The sequence below is a fragment of the Martes martes genome (genome assembly GCF_963455335.1).
Source record: "Martes martes genome assembly, chromosome: 4".
Lineage (NCBI taxonomy): Eukaryota > Metazoa > Chordata > Mammalia > Carnivora > Mustelidae > Martes > Martes martes.
The window spans coordinates 139304875-139323417 of record NC_137891.1 but is presented as its reverse complement, the minus strand read 5'-3'; the positions used below and the strand labels follow the sequence as shown (position 1 = coordinate 139323417).

At 42.3% G+C, this 18543-nt stretch overlaps 1 protein-coding gene across 2 annotated transcripts in view; it reads left to right on the top strand.

Moving 5' to 3' along the window:
- Positions 1 to 18543, top strand: part of CACHD1 (cache domain containing 1) — a gene marked incomplete at its 5' end in the record, with an annotated part of 203316 nt that overhangs the window by 26709 nt on the left and 158064 nt on the right. The window contains one exon of one of the 2 annotated variants that reach the window (XM_080801857.1): positions 7026 to 7112. The exons of the other annotated variant lie outside the window; for it this stretch is intronic. Coding sequence (XP_080657983.1) covers positions 7026 to 7112 — 87 coding nt within the window. The remainder of the gene's footprint in view (positions 1 to 7025; positions 7113 to 18543) is intronic. 2 annotated transcript variants of the gene reach the window in all.

Genomic DNA, 18543 nt, shown 5'->3' with positions numbered 1-18543 from the left:
TTATATTTCAAAGCAGGGTGGAAATTTAGTACTACCTCCCCCCAATCCCCAACTCGTGTGTGTGCGCGCGCATGCTCACATGACATGGCGAAGTTTATTCTTTCTTCCAAAATGCTGAGAGTCAAGGAGCTATCAGCCCATTGGCTAGTGATGAGTTAACACTTTGCAGTAAAGAGCGAGAGGGAAGTAGAAATAATCTGGTTTTACAGTGGCTCTGCAGTCGGTATGAAGGCAGAGCTTTTTGCCTTTTCTGTCCGCCCATAATGCTGCAAGGGCTTGGGCCATTGGGGCACCTTCAATCATAAGTTCATTAAGCCAGCATTTTTGAGGTCCTCCTCTGTGATGCACAGTGCCTTGAGAGGCTCTGAGGTAAACTGAGAAAAGGTTCCAGACTCTGCATCTGCTTCCTGAACTCTTGGGCTAGACTCCTTCCCAGTTCTGAAATTTTGTTTCTACAATTAAGGCCAGCAGTGCTGGGCAAGGAGAATAGGGAAAGGCAGGCAAGGAGACCCTTAGCGGGGAAGATAAGGAGGTTTGAGAGACTGGCAAAAGTAACGTGATGGTTGTGAGAACTGAAGTTATTTGGAGTCAGGTGGTTCAGGGAGAAAATTACCTTGGAAGGAGCTTGGAATCTGCCATCATTAAATGCTGACTTACTCTCCTGAAGAGTCCGGTGCTCCTAGTAAATGGGTCGGCCCCTTGGGAGAAAATAATCAAAATAACAGGATGAACCATGGACAGCAAAAAAAAAAAAGGGGGGGGGGGAGCCAGGAGGGAATTTACCAGAGACCCAAGAACGAGCAGGGTCTAGATCTCAAACCCTTTGACAGGTCTTCAGGCAGTCTTGTCTCAGGTAAAATTTGCCTGATTGTTCTAACGCTGGGGGGATATGGCTCTAAATATGACAGGATTTACACGCTCAAGGAGCTGATGGACTAAACCAGTGCTCAGGTACAGTGCAGAGAGCTACCAGAGAGAACGCGTGGGGGACTTACAGGAACATTAAGATAGGACTAATGCAACTTTTTTGGGGGGGGGGTTATTGAGCTATGATTGACATACACCACTGTATAAGCTTAATTACCATAAGCTCAGTTAACCTTTACCCTCTCATAGAGCTACAAAAAGAAAAAAAAATTTTTCCCTTGTGATGAGAACTCTTGGGATTTACTCTGAACAAGTTCGTGTGTTATACAGCAGTATTGTCATGTTGTACAGTACATCCCTAGGACTTGGTTCATAATTGGGAGTTTGTACCTTTTAACCACCTCTTCCTCCAATTCTCTCTTCCCCTCTGCCCCCCAGCTAGTACAGCTTTTGAACTGCTCGTATGTACAGGACTAAATACAGTCCGGGGCCCAGCATCGTGCTTCAGGACACGGAAACTTTTCACTTCTCATTTTCTCACCATTTGAAACTAAAATGCCCTTTGCTTCACCAAGGATCCAATTTACATCTGTATTGGACGATATCTTTTGTTTTTTCTTTTTTTAATATCGTCCTTGAGAGATGCCTGGGTGGCTCAGTCAGTTAGGCATCCAGTTCTTGGTTTCCACTCAGGTCGGGATCTCAGGGTCACTGGATCGAACCCTGTGCTGGACTCCGTACTCCACAGGTACTCTGCTTGGAATTCTGTCTCTCCCTCTCCCTGTGTCTGCTCACGCTTCCTCACACGTGCTCTCTGTCTCTCTCTGTCTCTCTTTTTTATTAAAAAATCATTGAGATTTCAAAAATTACTGAATCCTTATTTTTGTGTGGGAAGATGACTTTTGAGATTAATTTCCCCATTTTAAAGAAGCGGAACCCAAGGCTTGGGAAATGTGATTTCTGGCCCACATTTGCTCAGGTAATTGGTGATGGGACCTACATGAAAAGCCTTGTGTTGACTTTGATCCAATGGCATTGTTACTGCATTACCCTCTTAGTATTTGAAATGTGAAATGAGATGGATTCCCATGCCTCAGTATCTTGGTTCTCAAGTCGTGCTTGTAGACTTACTACTTGCTTTCAAACACTTTCTTGATTCTCTGACCCTTTGTTTCCCTGACCGAACTGAGAGCTATAGTTTGGTTTTCTACTATTCACATATTCCCGAATTAAGGTATCAGTGACTATGCTAGCCTGATTGAAGAAAGGGCAGTAATAGTTTACTTGAATGTACATGGATCATTTTGCTCTTTTTATGACTTGGAGAATGGAGTTATACCTTACAAATTGTGAATGATTTCCATCTTGTTTTACCCAGCCTTCTTAGGCTTATTAAATAAACCTGACTTCCCAATTAGTTTGGGGTATACATTCCTGTAGGCAGTCCTGCCCAGCTAGGACTAGACCACATGCTGATGCAGTGACCCAGCAACCCCAGGTGTCTTCACGTTTCCGGAAGTCATGACCAACCTCCTAAGAGATTGTTTGAGCAGCTGCTTTTTGTACAACTGTTAACTCAGTTTTTCCAGACGAGGTGATGTTTATGATGTCAGAAGATTTGACCAAACCCTTACAGACTGATTTTTTTTTAATCCCATTTTCTTTCCAGTGTATTTATTTAATTTTAAAGATTTATTTACTTTGTTTTTTTAAGTTTTTTTGTTTGTTTGTTTGTTTTTTAAAGATTGTATTTATGTGTGAGAGAGAAACAGAGAGAGAGAGAGAAAGCACAAGCAGGGGGAGGGGCAGAGGGAGAGGGAGAAGCAGGCTCCCGGCTGAGCAAGGAGCCTGACATGGGACTTGATCCCAAAACCCTAGGATCATGACCTGAGCGAAAGGCAGATGCTTAACCAACTGAGCTACCCAGGCATTGAAGATTTATTTACTTTAAAGAGGGAGGTTGAGAAAGTGTAAATGGAGGGAGAGAATCTCAAGCAGACTCCCCACTGACTTCGCTGTGGCATCCCTCCCATTTTCTTGATCATTGCCTTCAAGGCACCCAGGCCTTCAGTAAATTGCATTTTAACAACCTCAATGATATTCTTCCGTATTCAGTTGATATCATGTTCAAAGCAATTGGTTAGAATAAAAAATGCCAGATAATCAGAAGCCATTGAGGGCTCTGCCATGCACATTGCAGCACATATAACTTGAGAGCAGCTGGTACACGTCCTCCTGAGAATTCTGTAGTATGTTGTACTAAGAGAAGGTAAATCTCAAGGTTTCTTCCTCTGGGCTTCACAGAATTCAGGGAGTTCATGAAATTGAAGGAAAAATATTAAAACCTCTCTAATGGAAAGCTGGCTTTTTTTTTTTTTTTTTCCATTATGATATAGAAAACAGATCCTAATAGTATCAACAGTACCTGGGACTTTGTTACCAAAACAAATGAAAGGTACTCCATAATTTGTGTAGGTAATCACAGATAACTTGAAATAACACCCATACTCCTTTGAAATTAGTGTTTTGACACACTGCTGGATCTTATTGATTAATCACTTAATAAAGAAAGACCTATAACTCTTAAAAAATGTTTATAGCTGGTCTTCAAAATCCTGCGCATTTTATTTTATGTATTTTAAATACTTGATTCTGGAAAGGACCACAGACTTCACTGCTCTGGTCCTAGGCTCTATGGCACAAAAAGCTAAAAATTGCTGGCCTAGGATAGGCTGTGGTAATGAATAAATCCCTTCATCACACTATAAATGTATCTTCTTTCTTTCCTTAATTTTTAAAGATTATTTAATCTTATTTTAAGGTTAAAATAAGATTACTTTAATAATCTTAAAAGGGGACAGAGAGAGAATCTCAAGCAGACTCCCCACTGAGCTCCGCGCTCAGTTTCAGGACCCTGAGATCATGACCTGAGCCAACACTGAGAACTAGATGCTCACTGACTGAGCCATCCAGACGCCCCAGTGGAAACATACTTGTCAACATCTCTTAGGTGTTGGTATGTTTTTCCCCTTTCTTGATGTTAGTACCTAATTTTGTGACTTCCTGGTTGGCCTCCACAAGACAAGACCGGCATGGAGAAATCCCCTTCATTCTTGTAGGCTTTGGCTGGTTTGGTTTGTTCTGTTTCCCACATTTGAGTTTTGAAATTTTGGGGGCATTGATTCTCAAGATAGGAAAGGATTCAGGGATAATTATGTTCCTCAAGGAGGGGCTGCCAAGGCAAAGAAGGTCATGGCCAGGAATTCAGAGTAGTCCTCTACGTTGGCTTTCTCCCTGGTGCTACTTTTGTGACCCTGCACATGAGTTCCTTGTGAGAAAGGCAGTTGTTAAACATGTAATCTGCCAGCACCTTAGAAACTCCAGATGCTTCCTTTCTTCATGTTGACATACTTGTACTACCAGAGCGGCTTGGAAATGCTCCAACATTTTGGAGTGAAATCCTCCATGAGTATCCAGCTTGGCAGCTCCCCTACTTGACATGCATGAGTTTTTTTTCCTTCAGTGGTATGACTGATGCCATCTTGAAGTCCTGGGTGTCTACCGCTGTCACAGGTCACTTCTGATCACAACCCAGTGGATATAATACTTGGTTATAAGACCCCACCTAACTTCCACGGAGCTGGGGTATGTGGTTGAGCACTTGGGATGTGCAGTGTCCATACATGTCTGTTTCACAATGTTATGCTTTTCCTTGGCTACAAGTGTTAGGCATTGTACCTTCAACATTGAAGGTGCCGATAGATATGTTCTAAGTAGTATTCTTGATCGGGCGTGCAGACAAACCAAATGAAACCCCTAATGGAGATTTCATAAAATCCAATAGGATTTTCTACACCAATTACAAGAATTACCCTATCCCTATGTAGATTTTATTAGAATTTTTCTGAAATTGAGTTGCTACTTAAAATGAGGAAGAGGAAATGGGGAATTTTAAATCATGTGGAAAGTGCAACAAGCTCACTACCATTTCATTTTCTAGGGGAAAGAAATGAAAAGAAAAACAGTGAGTTATGACCAGAATATAGAAATGATTTGTCCTGATGTACTGATTGTATTTCTTGCCTCTCCTACAGTTCACAACCTCTTCTCCCAGCTCCATCTTTATTTTATGTGTTGTTTCTCTTGGGATAAAACCAACTTCACTCATCATGACCAGAGGCCTTCAAGTCTAGTTGGGAGCTGTATTCTTGAATTTATTTCCTCTAGGTTCACTACCTCTTTGAACTGACTTATGCCTTTTTGTGTTGATGCCTTCAGCAGTTAATGCCACATTTTAAATAGTTCTTCAGTAAGAAAATACTACCTGGACAGCTTCTAGAAATTACTTACACTTCTGGCAAAAATTACCTCTGATAAGATTACTTCTATTTCTGGTATCTTGTATGCTTAAAGACCAAAATGATAAGCACAATAAAAATAAAAACTTCGAAAGATTATCTACCGGTACTTTTCTCTTACATTTGAAACCTTTCCTCTGAAAGGTATAGAAAGATGGATATTCTACTTTCCTTGAAAGCTGACAAAAATAAATAGAAGCGATTTCCAGTTAGAAATCATCAGCCCCATCTTATTTTTTTTAGACTTTAAGGAATCTCTACACCCAGCATGGGGCTTGAACCTAGAACCCCGAGATCAAGAGTCGTGTGCTCCACCAACTGCGCCAGTCAGGTGTCTCAGCTCTTATTTTTAATGAAACTCAGCCAGTTCTTCGAAGCATAACTGTAGGTTTTGAGAGCAGAACTGGGCAGCATGTGTGAGGCAACTTTCAGGAGTGAAATGGTGCACAGGTTTGGCCTGGCTGCATGGACCTCCATAAACAGTGACTTAATGACAGATGAAAAGGTCTGGAACTCAGGTGTCCTTGGTAAATGCTGTCTCCCTGCCCGACAATGTCTGTAGAGAAAGAACGCTAAGTAGCAAGTTGGGTGTAAGTCCTAAAAAGCTTAGCTTACGCTAATAATAAAGTTAATTTGTCTTTGAAGGTTTTCCATTTTTTAAAATTAATTAATTATTTTTTAAAGGATTTTTATTTATTTATTTGACAGATCTCAAGTAGGCAGAGAGAAGGCGGGTGGGTGGAAGCAGGCTCCCTGCTGATCAGAGAGCCAGATGCGGGACTCAGTCCCAGGACCCTGAGATCATGACCTGAGCCGAAGGCAGAGGCTTAACCCACTGAGCCACCCAGGCACCCCCAGTTTTCTGTTTTAAATCTTAAAAAGCAGCACCACAGATATTTCCTTGTTTTTTCATGGAGAAGACCTATAACAAGCGACATAGGATAGAAAGCATTGCAAGTAGGTGCCTTTCTCACAATGGAGCTGTGAACTTATCCTGTAATGTGTACTTCGTAGCTGTCTTATTTGAGTAAATCCTCTGGAGCCTTAAAATTGATTTGTTGTATTGTTTCCACGTTTTTTGCCAACAGTTATTTAGACAGAGCTGAAACCTATTAAACATGGGTTGAGTTCCCTATTGTCCTGTCTGGCACTGTGTTTCCATCCACAGTGTACACTGGTGTACATTAGATCACTAAGGGGCTCATTATTACTGAATTCCAGCCAGGACTTCATTTCCTAAACACATGTGCTTGCCTGGTATTGCTTGTAGGCCTTAAGCTCTACTTTTCCCGTGTGTGTGTGTGTTTGCCGAGAACAGGTACAGCAAGAAATCTTCATATTACACATTTTGTTTCTATTACACTTTGCCTTACATTGAGGGGATTTGGGGGGAAGAGAATTCCAGCTCTGTATAGTGAATGTCAAAATTAGAGTGAAGTAGAATGAGTAGAGGTGAAGATTTGTGGGAAGCAGAAGGGAAAAAGAACAAAGCTAACTACAATGAAAACAACTGAACTTGAAGTTAGTTTTCCTAAACCCAAGTGACAGCCTGAAAACTGACCACTGACTTAGGGAAACTGAACTGGAAAAGGCTTTGGTTCACTGCATCAGTCAAAGTACTTTCCTTTTCTCGTTTTGGGTGTACGGATCTCCCTGTATTTCTTGGTGTTGGGAAAACTTGGTCAAAAAGGATAATTACTTTTTTATTTAGTTGCATGGTCTTCAAAAGGCAACAGCAAGTATTCATTAATTTCCATCTGATAGAGCTGAACTTTTTTTGTGGCTAAACAATCGAAACAGGAAATGACCCGAGATACAGTTTCCATGACACCCTGTCACTTGGATCCAGTTTTCCAGAAGATGAAAGCCCAAAGCCGGCTTTTGATAGTGAGTAACTAATTGGACTGGCTGATAGTGGGAGTTTTTTAATGTGAAAAATAAAGGAGAAAAAACTGGAACAGCTGTGTTTTGGTACAGTCGTCTAATCCCCAGATAAAACACTCCAAGGACATTGAAATTGAATAGTGCCTTTAGTTAAGGGGAAAAATCTAAAATCTGTCAAAGCACTGGTTTACTTTAGAGAAAATACAGCATATATTTATGTGGAAAAGCAAAAAAAAAAAAAAACAGCAAATTTTTACGGAGCCAAGATACTAAGTGATGCCTTTTAGGAATCCTCTTTGTTCGTGCAAAGAGTGATTTTAGAGCTTTAAGATGTCTGCACGCACTCTTGGTTGTGAAGAAAGAGATTGCCCACAGATGACTTTTTCAGTCCACATTTTCTAAACATGCTATTGTGTAGGGGAGTGGGTAGAGCTGATGAGTTGTGTTGGGAGGATCAAATACACAACTTCTGTTAAACAAATGGAGACATTCGGTTAGAAATGTTTTTATTGACCATTCCCCACGACATACGTAAACTTAGGCTTCAGTTGTATTTTGCAGCTGAAGAGCTTCTCTACAGAATTAAATGCATGAAGCCACAGGTTTGTTAGTCTAATAGGTAACATTTCTTGTGTGCTATTTAGAAAGATCCTTAGCTGGGAGACTTAGGCTCGAACCAGTGTCCGGATTCTTTCTCTGGGACTCTCTCCCTTTCTTTTGTAAATGGAGAGGTTGGAGGCTGTCCTTCCAATTCTGTCAGTCTGTATTTTTGAAATGTAGGCCAAGTTTTGACAACTAACCTAGAGGTAACAATGATACAGTGAGGAGCATAATAGAAATACATGTTAAAAAAAAAAAAAGAAATACACATTAAAAGGTTAAAATTGAAAGGTGGAGAGAACATGTATTTTACTAAGGTATTTTGCCTTTTATCACAGGAAACTAATGGTATATATTAAACCTTATTTCCTCATATTTGAATATTGAGGAATGCAGTCATTGAGCTAATGAATTTTTAGTAATTCTCCTCCTCTCTTGTCTGGGTGTACCAGATTTCCATCTCTGCCAGTTTTATACTTGTTAGAATTCCCTGTTTGGCTTAATTCTTTCATTTTGTGCATAGATACCTCTCCTTGGTATCATTTTGCTTTCCCTAAATAAAAGGGGAAAAACTGATGTTAACCCTAAAATCCCGTTTAGGAGGCCAGGTGTGGTAGTGGAAAAACAGATTTATCTCAGCATAACCAAGGGTGAGGAGCTGGGGAAGACTGTCCGTTATCTCAGAAGTCTCACAGGGTACCCCAAGGTTGTGTCCCTGGGTTGGGACCTCCTTGTGCCTGGATGGTGCCCAGATTTGCCTCCCGCCCTCACCCCTCCCCCAAGCTGCATCTCACCTCTTCATACTGAGCCCTGCTCCCTGCCACCCGGTCCCCAAGCAGCCTGGTGTTGGTCATCTGCCTCCAGGGCTCTTTCACCAGACCCCCTCTCCCTGAGGAATCTTTCTGTCTGCTGCGTGGAATCCGTGTCCAGCATTCTGGATCTTTGTCCCCTCCCTTGGGCATTGTGCCCCTCCTTGGTCAGGTCCCCTCTGTACTCATGGCCATCCTGCTTCTCCCCTTCACGGTCTGCCCTTTGTCCTCCACTCGGAGGCCTCGCTTGCTCCTCCGGAGGGTCCCTTGGAGCTTTGCCTGGCCAACGGGGAACCACTCCTCAGGAGGGTGGTGACCTGGGGAGCCACCCCTAGCCCCTTCCAATCCTCATTTTGGGCTGCATCGGTTACTAAAATGGTCACATTTTAAAAAGCCGTTCTTTTAAATGGAGAGGGTTTTTTCCACCCAAAACATGACAGTGAATTGCACTGTCAGATAGTTTGGCCCTTCACTGCTGTGTCATTATTTCATTTGCCCCCAATGAGTGTGAGGTGGCAGTATCATTGTGGCAGTATCACTCTGGTGGACAGAGAAAGCCCAGGAGGAACCAGTGATCCAGCTTCACCTGTCCTAACTAAACTGCATGCAACTCGTTCATTTAACATTGAAAAAGCACTTGACGCTGTTCTTGGCTGTGCTTGGCTCCTTGTACTGAGTTCTAAGAATAAAAATAAATAAATAAATAAATAAATAAATAAATAAAAATAATTGCAGGGGCCAAGGCTCCTTGTAGATGCAGATAAGTCATGTAATTATTCTTTATCAAGCTCTTACAAAATACTAAGTATTTTTGTCTGTGTTATCTTATGTAATCCTGACAGTGTTGCTACAGGGTAGATGCTAATTGACCCTCTAAATATTGTTAACGAATGTTAAGAGCCAGCATTTAAACCCAGGTACTTTTTTTTTTTTTTAAGGATTTTATTTATTTATTTGACAGAGATCACAAGTAGACAGAGAGAAGGGGGGGAAGCAGGCTCCCTGCTGAGTAGAGAGCCTGATGTGGGGCTCGATCCCAGGACCCTGGGATCATGACCTGAGCTGAAGGCAGAGGCTTTAACCCACTGAGCCACCCAGGTGCCCCAAACCCAGGTATTTTTTTAAAAAATTAACATGTGATGTATTATTTGCTCCAGAGGTACAGGTCTGTGATTTGCCAGTCTTCCACAATTCACAGTGCTCACCATAGTACATACCCTCCCAAATGTCCATCCCCCAGCCACCCTATCCCCGCTTCCCTGCCCCCAGCAACTCTCAGTTTGTTTTGTGAGATTAAGAGTCTCTTGGTTTGTCTTCCACCCGATTTCATCTTAGATTTATTTATTTATTTATTTATCTTAGATTTAATTAATTAATTAATTAATTTTTTATTTGACAGAGATCACAAGTAGGCAGAGAGAGGAAGGGAAGCAGGCTCCCTGCGGAGCAGAGAGCCCGATGCGGGGCTCGATCCCAGGACCCTGGGATCATGACCGGGGCCCAAGGCAGAGGCTTTAACCCACTGAGCCACCCAGGTGCCCCATCACTACATTTGTATCTTTAGGGTAAATACCCTGTAGTGGGATTGCTGGGTCATACAGTAGCTCTATTTTCAACTTTCTGAGGAACCTCCGTGCTGTTCTCCAGAGTGGCTGCACCAGCTTGCATTCCCACCAACAGTGTAGGAGGGTTCCCCTTTCTCCGCATCCTCTCCAGCATCTGTCGTTTCCTGACTGGTTAATTTGAGCCATTCTGACTGGCATGAGGTGGTATCTCCCTGATAAACACAGGTAATTTTAACCACTACACCGAATGAGACCAGTGAGGTGGTACAGTGCTGTGAGTGCTTATCCTCTGTTGGGCTGTGTTCTAAACGGCTTCTGTGTGTTAATTAGCTAGATCTGCTGCTGCCTGTCCCACTAGATTAGGTGCTCCTCAGGTCGGGCACTGCCCTGCTCCTCTTGGCTTTTGTGTTTGAGACTGTTTGTAGCACCTGCCAGTCGAATTAAACTAATGGGCTGCCTGGGTAATGTTGGATGAAAGGTAATGTTTTTAGTTTTTGTTGCTCTTCTTTTTCCACCCCATGGAGTAAAGGAACATGTCACCTAGACCTGGAGAGCACAGGCTCGGAGGCCTTGGGGTGGGGAGAGGTGAGGCAGGAGTATGGGGGAACTGGAGTAGGAATCTGCTGACAGCCAGAAGATAGGGAATGTGGAAACTCAGGTTGAATTAGGAAGATGAGCCAGAAATAAGACAAGAGAGAGCTTTCAGGAGCTGGGAGTGAGGATGGAACTTGAACTCCATGGGAAATAGCAGAGAGAAAATAACTCTTTTGATATGTCCAAAAAAAAAAAAAAAGGTGTTATTTATAGGAAAGAGCATACCTTCAAGAGTTAGACTTGAGTTCTTGTCTTAGTATATGCCTGGCCAGGTGGCTTAAAGTAGGGGCCTCCGTCTCTTTACTATGTCCGGTCACTTTCTTAACGTGTTTCCGAGGAATTACAAAGGCTGCCAGCGTAAGCTTGCTTGTCTCGCGTGTAAAGCCCAACACATACACCGGAGTGAAGGTGGGTGAGCAGGAGTCTTGTAGAAGAAAGAGGGCTGGATTTTGACTCCGAGGACTTGAGGGCATGTGGTCTTTCTTGTGACCTCATGTTAGTAAGTTAATCTCTCCAAGCCTCAGTTTCCTTATGTGGAAAATAAGCATGATGCCTGCCTTCCAAGTAATCTGCCAGGGAAGGAACATACTCAGGCTGGGACTATCCTAGCACACCTGTTTTGGTGATTGACATTCAGCAGCTGCTACTCTGAGATGTGGTCCTACCAAGTTGACACATTGTTACTTCTCTCACTGATCAGATAGTGTGCTAGGGAAGACAGATGCGAGTCATGTAGAGAACCACAGTCCCTGTTGTGACCGGACATTCAGGTCTGACACTGGTTTACCTCTGTGGATTTCGTTTTCGGTTTTTAAACTCCTGAGCCCAAGATGGCTTCTTCAACCTAGTGTAGCTGTCTCTCTGGTGGTTCCTCCAGTCCTGGGAAGAAAGCCCTGGAGTCCCAGCCACTTGCCTTTCCTTTGGTGACCCCTGCCATCTCCTCCTTCTGGCTCTTTCACAAGGTTCTCCTCCCTTTGTGATTGGCACCTTGCTTCCTCCCCAACCTTTGCCCGGAAGGCAAGGCCTGTGAAAAATATGTTCCCCCCCCATTGCTAATTTTAAGAGAGAGAAGGCAGTAGGGCATTGGAGAGATGCTCTGAAACTTCTAGAGACTCAAAATTTAATGAAGTTCATTCTACATCTTTGTTTCCTGTATGGATGGTAAATGCCCTCAGCTTTTGTTCCTGAGGGTTGGGGCTTATCACCTCTTTGAACTGTCATTAGCAAAGGCCTTATAACTTCCTCCACCATGGTGCCCTTTACACCCAGGGCACCTGCCGTTTGTAGCAAACGTGGAATTCTCAGTTTTTAGAAATCTCTCCGACCAGGTAACGTAAGTCCACTTGTCTATGTCCAGGAGAGAGTAATTGCAAAGCAGATCACAAGTTGTAAGAAGGAATTGTTGAAAGAACACCATCTCTAATTATTTCTTTGGCATCAGCCACTTGCTATGAAAAAGGTAGATTTGAATCAACTAAAGATGAACAGCTTTAGTTCATTTATCTTTCTTGGCTTAAAAAGTAGGAAGGAAAAGGGTCTTAAGGTAAAACACTGAGTTATTCAGTTATTTTATAAGGCTTTATTTTTCTTTGACCATGAAATCGGCCCTCGGGGGCTTTTTAAAGTAGAGGAGTTTTGTTAAATCTACAAGGATAGAAGAAAAACACTACAACATTATATATAAATATGAAGTTAAGGCTATCAGGTGAATTTTGTGAAGGCTTTTTTTTCCCCCCCCAAAGCCCAATATATACACCTATTTTAATGTTAGTGACATTTGTATCTTTTTTTAAAATTAATAATAGGAAAGATTTAAGTCAGGGACTGTGAGTCTCAAACACCTGGGTGCATTTAGTCTTACACAACTACTGGTAAAAGATTTTTTTTAAAAAGTTCAGGATTATAGAGAAATGATAGGTTTCATAAAAATTGTTTTTTAAGGATTGCTGACTTTTCACTAAGTCATAGACCTGAAAGTAACACTGTGTCAACTATAGTCAAAATAAAAAAAAAAATAGGAAAAAGGTTGCTGAAAACCTGACAACCCACATACTATGTGTTCCGCATGTATAAGGTTCTGTGTTTTTTGTTTTGTTTTGTCTTGTCTTGTTTTTGCTTTTTAAGATTTTTATTTCTTTGACAAAGAGACACAGCAAGAGAGGGAATACAACAGGGGGAGTGGGAGAGGGAGAAGCAGACTTGCCACTGAGCAGGGAGCCCCACGCAGGACCTGAGCTGAAGGCAGACGCTGAATGACTTGAGCCCCCCAGGTGCCCCTTAGTCCTGTTTATGACAGAAGAGTGAAGAGAAATTAGCACATTCATTAAAAAACATACATTTAGGATGATTTAGGATCTGCTTTTTAAACATGTTTTTGCTGGAAGTCAAGAACCAGGAGCCTTGGATGGATTCGTAGTGCTAGCCCTTGACTGGCTGCATGAACCTGAGCAAGTCAGTACCTTGTCAATAATGAGTCAGAAACGTAGAGTTGCTCCAGTAGGGTTGTGATGGAGGGTCAGCAGATCTTCAGACATTTCTTGCCGTTTTGGTTGCCCTGCATCCTAGGTACCTTTTTTTTTTTTTTTTTTTTGCGGGGGCGGGGGTTGGTGGTGGTGAGGGAAGAGTGGATGGTCTGTCTCCCTGTTCAGTAACATCTAAGGTGATGGGCATGTTACCTTCATGAGGTGGTTAGTCTCCTGCCTGGGACTTTAAACATTTACACAGCAATAGAGGAGGCACAGTTGGTGGTGTTAAGATTATGGAGAAGAGATTCCAGGGACTGGAACAGCCAGTTGTCCTCTGTGGCCTTTGAGTGAGGCTGTTTCAGTGACTTGATCTCTTCAGGAGTGCTCTCAGCTCTCTAAGCTTGCTAAAATTCTGTTTCTTGTAAGTTTCTCATGTCTAACAAATTCCTCTTCTGCTTATCGTAATTTCTGTCTTGATCTGTTTTTCTGGTGGTAGTCCTCATTCAACTCTACCTAGTTTTTAAACTATAAAGACCAGAAATTGGCGGAGAGATTGGCCCACTGGTCGAAGATACAGTTAAATTCAATGTTACCTGCCCTTGTAAGTGTTCCTGCAGGATTGTCATATGATCTAGATGAGATGTTGCTGTGGGACCTTGAAAGTTCAGTGCATTCATTACCTTATGCCTGGAGGTTCCTATGAGGGGAAGATCTATGGGCTTAATATGGTTGTGGGTACTCTTGCGATTTAGAATTGCAAAGAAGGGCCTGGGGTTTGGTGCGGGTTCTGGTCCTTGCTGTGGAGAATCCATCTTGAGCCAGAGGGTGCAGGGCATTTTTTTTTTTTTCCCTGCTTATAACTCTGTGGTAGATAAAATGCACAGATATTTTGGGACTGCACTTATTTTGGTGTAATTTCTATCTCTTGAGGACACACAGGCAGGTAGAGTATGACGGTGTAGTAGTAGGTCAGCCTTAGAGGACGTGGCAAATTGAAGACTAATATTTATTGAGCTTCTACAGAACAAGGCAATGTACTTCAATCTTCTTTCTCATTTGCTATTATTTCCTTTGTTTTATGGATCAGGAGATCCTCATTGAGAGGAAGTCTTAGTAACTTGCCCTGTATCGATTAGCTGTTATATGGGACATTGAACATTGACATCCAGAGTTCTCGTATTTGCAAATCCCAGGCTCTTTCGATGCTGTTCATGGTAGGAGCAAAGGAAAACAAAGAAGGAAGTGGAAGAGAGAAAGAGCAGAGAAAGGAACAGAGGTTGCTTAGGGGAAAATACGACCCTGAGGTTCCAGTGATTATTGAGAAATAAAGGGACAAGGAATCCTAAAACTGCAAGATTGGAATGGACCTTAAGTTCATCACCGTCTCCAAGGTCTCCGTGGACCTTAAGTGTTCACTGCTCCATGGATATGGCCACCCAGCCACCTCCTGCAGCAGTGATGGGGAGCATCTTCCTTCATTGATGGTCTAGTGCTTCTGTGGACAGCTCTAGCCATTAGGAAATTATTTCCTACAAACCCCAGGATTTCCTTTGGCTTCAAGTTTGTGTCCACTAGGAATAACCTCTCAGCAATTAAAAGCACTAATTAGCACTTGGAACTGATAAAGCTAGCCAGCTTTTAAGTGGTTATGAATCAGCTGTAGAAGTTGCTTTGGTTTGAATTCCACCTTCTCTGTTTTACTTGCTGTGGCCATGAACAAGTCACCCCTGTTTCTTCTTCTGTAAATGGTGACCAGCTCATAAGAGGTAAATCAGATGGAATAAAGCACTTGACACAGTCACTGGTACATAGTGAGACTGTAACTGATGATGATGATTTTCTGTAACTCTTTGAGGTAGAAATGACCACTCCCATTTATCTGGATCTTGAAACTGAAGGAGCTACCTGAGGAGGCACATGGAAGCTGTGAGATTCGGAGGCACACGATTCAGTTTGTGCCCTTTCCATCTTCATGTTTCCTACCACTCACTCCCCTGGTCTGAACGGAGAGTGGCTACTCCAGGCTACTCTAGGAGTGATGGAGACAAAATACAGCAGCCTCTAGATGTGACCGTCTTGGGCTGAATTCAACACTTCCAGACTTTAGATGGCTGTACCTTCTTCTCTTTCTCCTAAAGAGGACACTGGGGAGGGTGTATGCTATGGTGAGTGCTGTGAATCGTGCAAGACTGCTGATTCACAGACCTGTACCCCTGAAACAAATAATGCATTATATGTTAATAAAAAAATTTTAAAAAGAAACCTCTTTCAGTCTTTGTATTCTGTAGTCATCAGCACATGGATTGGGGTCACCTCAAGTATTTGTTATGAACTAGTAGCTTGTATAAAAAGTCTCTCTGGGAGGTGGAACTTTGTTTTCCAACATATGTATGTGGTAAACTTGACATGAGATAGGATTAAGTTGTGTTTTCCGCCACGTGTCTACCAGACACTGTCATCATCAGGCCATCTTTTTATAAAACCTAAGATCTACTTTGTTAGCTGAATGTTAGTCTCTAGCCTGCGAACATTCTTCCACGAGTCCATGCCAGACAGGCACAAGTTCCAACGTTAGGGTGTTTGTTTTTCTGTTACCAGTTGCTCTTTTCAGATCCTGAAATCTTGGCACTCTTGTTTTCCAATCTTGATTCTACTGCGAGTTGGTTTACCTTGAATAAGCCACTTGACTTTTAGCGTGAGATTCTCTACCTGTCATTTTGTTGTGCTGTGTATCAGGTTATTTTAAGGCAGGTTTTCATAACCTTGAAACTAATGACATGTGGTGGGATGGTCGTGGTGGGGCAGTGGAAGTGGTGGTTACTGTCCTGGCAGGGGAGGGGGGAATCTGTCCTGTGCACTTCAGGATCTCGAATATCTCTAACTTCTACCCACTAGATGCCAGCTGTGTCTCCTCTTCCCTCCCCACCCCCCACACCAGTGTGATCACTAAAAATGTCCTATGGGGAGTATGGCAACATGATTGCTCCCATTAAGAAATACTATTTGAAGGTTGGAACACTTGGGGGTGCCTGGGTGACTCAGTCGGTTAAATGTCTGCCTTCAGCTCAGGTCATGATCCCAGAGTCCTAGGATGGAGCCCCACATCGGGCTCCCTGCTCAGCGGGAAGCCCGAGTCTCCCTCTGCCTCTGATCCTCCCGCTCCCCCCATGCTGATGCTCCTGTGCTGTCTGTCCAATGAATAAATAAAAAATCTTTAAGGCTGGAACCCTCGTATATGTAAAAGCCTGTTTGCAAGCTGAATATCTGTAAGATAACTACTAGACCTTTTACTGAATTATCTCCTTCAAGCCAAGCACTGTGCTAAGTGCAATGGAGAAAAGAGACAGGAGCCATAAGTAGGTTACTGTTACTGCGTCTGAGCAGCTACTGTTGGGGGAGATGATACAAGGGAGAATTTGGTAAACCTGCAAGGTTCAAAGGCAAGGTCCCGTTTGAGGGCTACCTTAAAGGGAACAGAGAATGGAAAGAAATCCAAGAAGGAACCAGTGCTTCACTTCGAGTCTTTTGATAGTCTTCTAGTCTTTTGGTAGGTTGCCAGTTCGAAATTGAAATTAGTGAAGTAGGTCTTAAATGCATGCGGCAAACTGAAGATTGTATGACCCACCGGAAAGAGACCCTTACTATTCAGTGGGAAACAGTTGGTGACCATGGGAACGTTAGTCTGGTATTGCCAGATCTTCCAGGATTTTGAAAGATGTTGAAAATTCAGATTCTTGTAAAATGTGACATTTCCCATACTTGAAACATTGGCTCCATTTAAAACAACAGTAATTTTGACCTGGTCAAGTTTGGTTGCCAGTTTGCAGTCTCTTCCAGGTAATCTTTTCAGAGGGGGCTGAAGGGCCCTTCCCCCACCCCTTTCTTGTAGGAACTATTGGAGAAAAAGTTAAGCTGGTATGTTCCTTCGTACTGTATACTGTTCATTTCTAATCATGTTTTTCCCCATTTGAACTTCAGCTATCAAGATAAAGTGTAGATCTAAAATCTTGACCTAGGTTAAATAAAATCACATTTTTGGAAAATGTGAACATCTTTCACTTAAGAATTCTCCAGGGTCTTCAGCTAAAAGTGAAACCTGAAATGGTTGCCAGTAAATGCCTTTTGTAGCCTTGGAAATTCAAAGTGATTTATCACTTGGTGGTAATAACTGGAGACCTCTATGTACAAGAAAGAAGTTAAAGGTAAAGAGGCCAAAAATAACAAATATAACCATATGGCTTTTTTCAAGAGATGTCCATATGGCTATCTAGCTAAAAACGACTCTTGCCAGCTTGACTGTGAATTTTCTTTTTTGTAGTTTTACATAAAAGCCTTTTAGCTTTAGCACTGTAAGGAAAGAATTCTTCATCTTCTAGGTTTTTGAAAAACTGAGCTGTGGGATGGGGGAGGAATGTATTCATAGGCAGCAGAGCTGGATTCCTAGTTGACCGTAGGATTACTGGTGTTTACCTCACCAGCAAAACTATGTGATGACCCCTGTTTATATTCTTTTTTTTTTTTTTTTTAAAGATTTTATTTATTTGACAGAGAGAGATCACAGTAGACAGAGAGGCAGAGAGAGAGGGAGAGAGGGAAGCAGGCTCCCTGCTGAGCAGAGAGCCCGATGCGGGACTTGATCCCAGGACCCTGAGATCATGACCTGAGCCGAAGGCAGCGGCTTAACCCACTGAGCCACCCAGGCGCCCCTGTTTATATTCTTTTAAGTCTCCAGTGATAGTTAACCTTTTTCTGATGTATCTAAGTTCCATGTCTGACAGTCTAGCTCAGTGTGCCATCTTGTTGTCAAGGATGAAGTAGGAAATACTTTGGAAGATGCCTCAAGGAAATCAAGATAGAAGTTTGTACAATTTTTACTTGTATAGTAAAGTAAGTAGCATAATCTGGTCTGATTTATTCTTGCAGTCTTCTAGTAGTTCTCATTAAATAATCTATTTTATAATTATGATGAGAAAGAGCATAAAGTTGACCAGTACATAGGCTCCAGAGTTCCTGTGTTCCTCTTTTGGCCATAATGGAGGTATTTCCCCCGTGTTCAGACTCTCCATATCTCTTCATTGACCTGTTGGTATCCATGTGATTTTTGTCCCAGTGTGGGTGATTTGGGAAGAACACACACATACACATGTGACCCAGAAGGATAAAAATTACGGATCTAGACTGATCTGAGTGGTATGAATTCTTAAAAGTTTTTCTTCATTTTTCTAATGAATCCTGAACTCATTAATACAAACTGTTCAACAATTACTGTTTCTTCTTACCTCAACTGAACCGTCTACTTCTGAAAAAGAATTTCTTTGGTGTATATGTTAGAACATTGAACTGGGGAGCTGCGGAAGTTAGACTTTCAGGTTATAATGAAAACCGATAGGAAGCAATACGG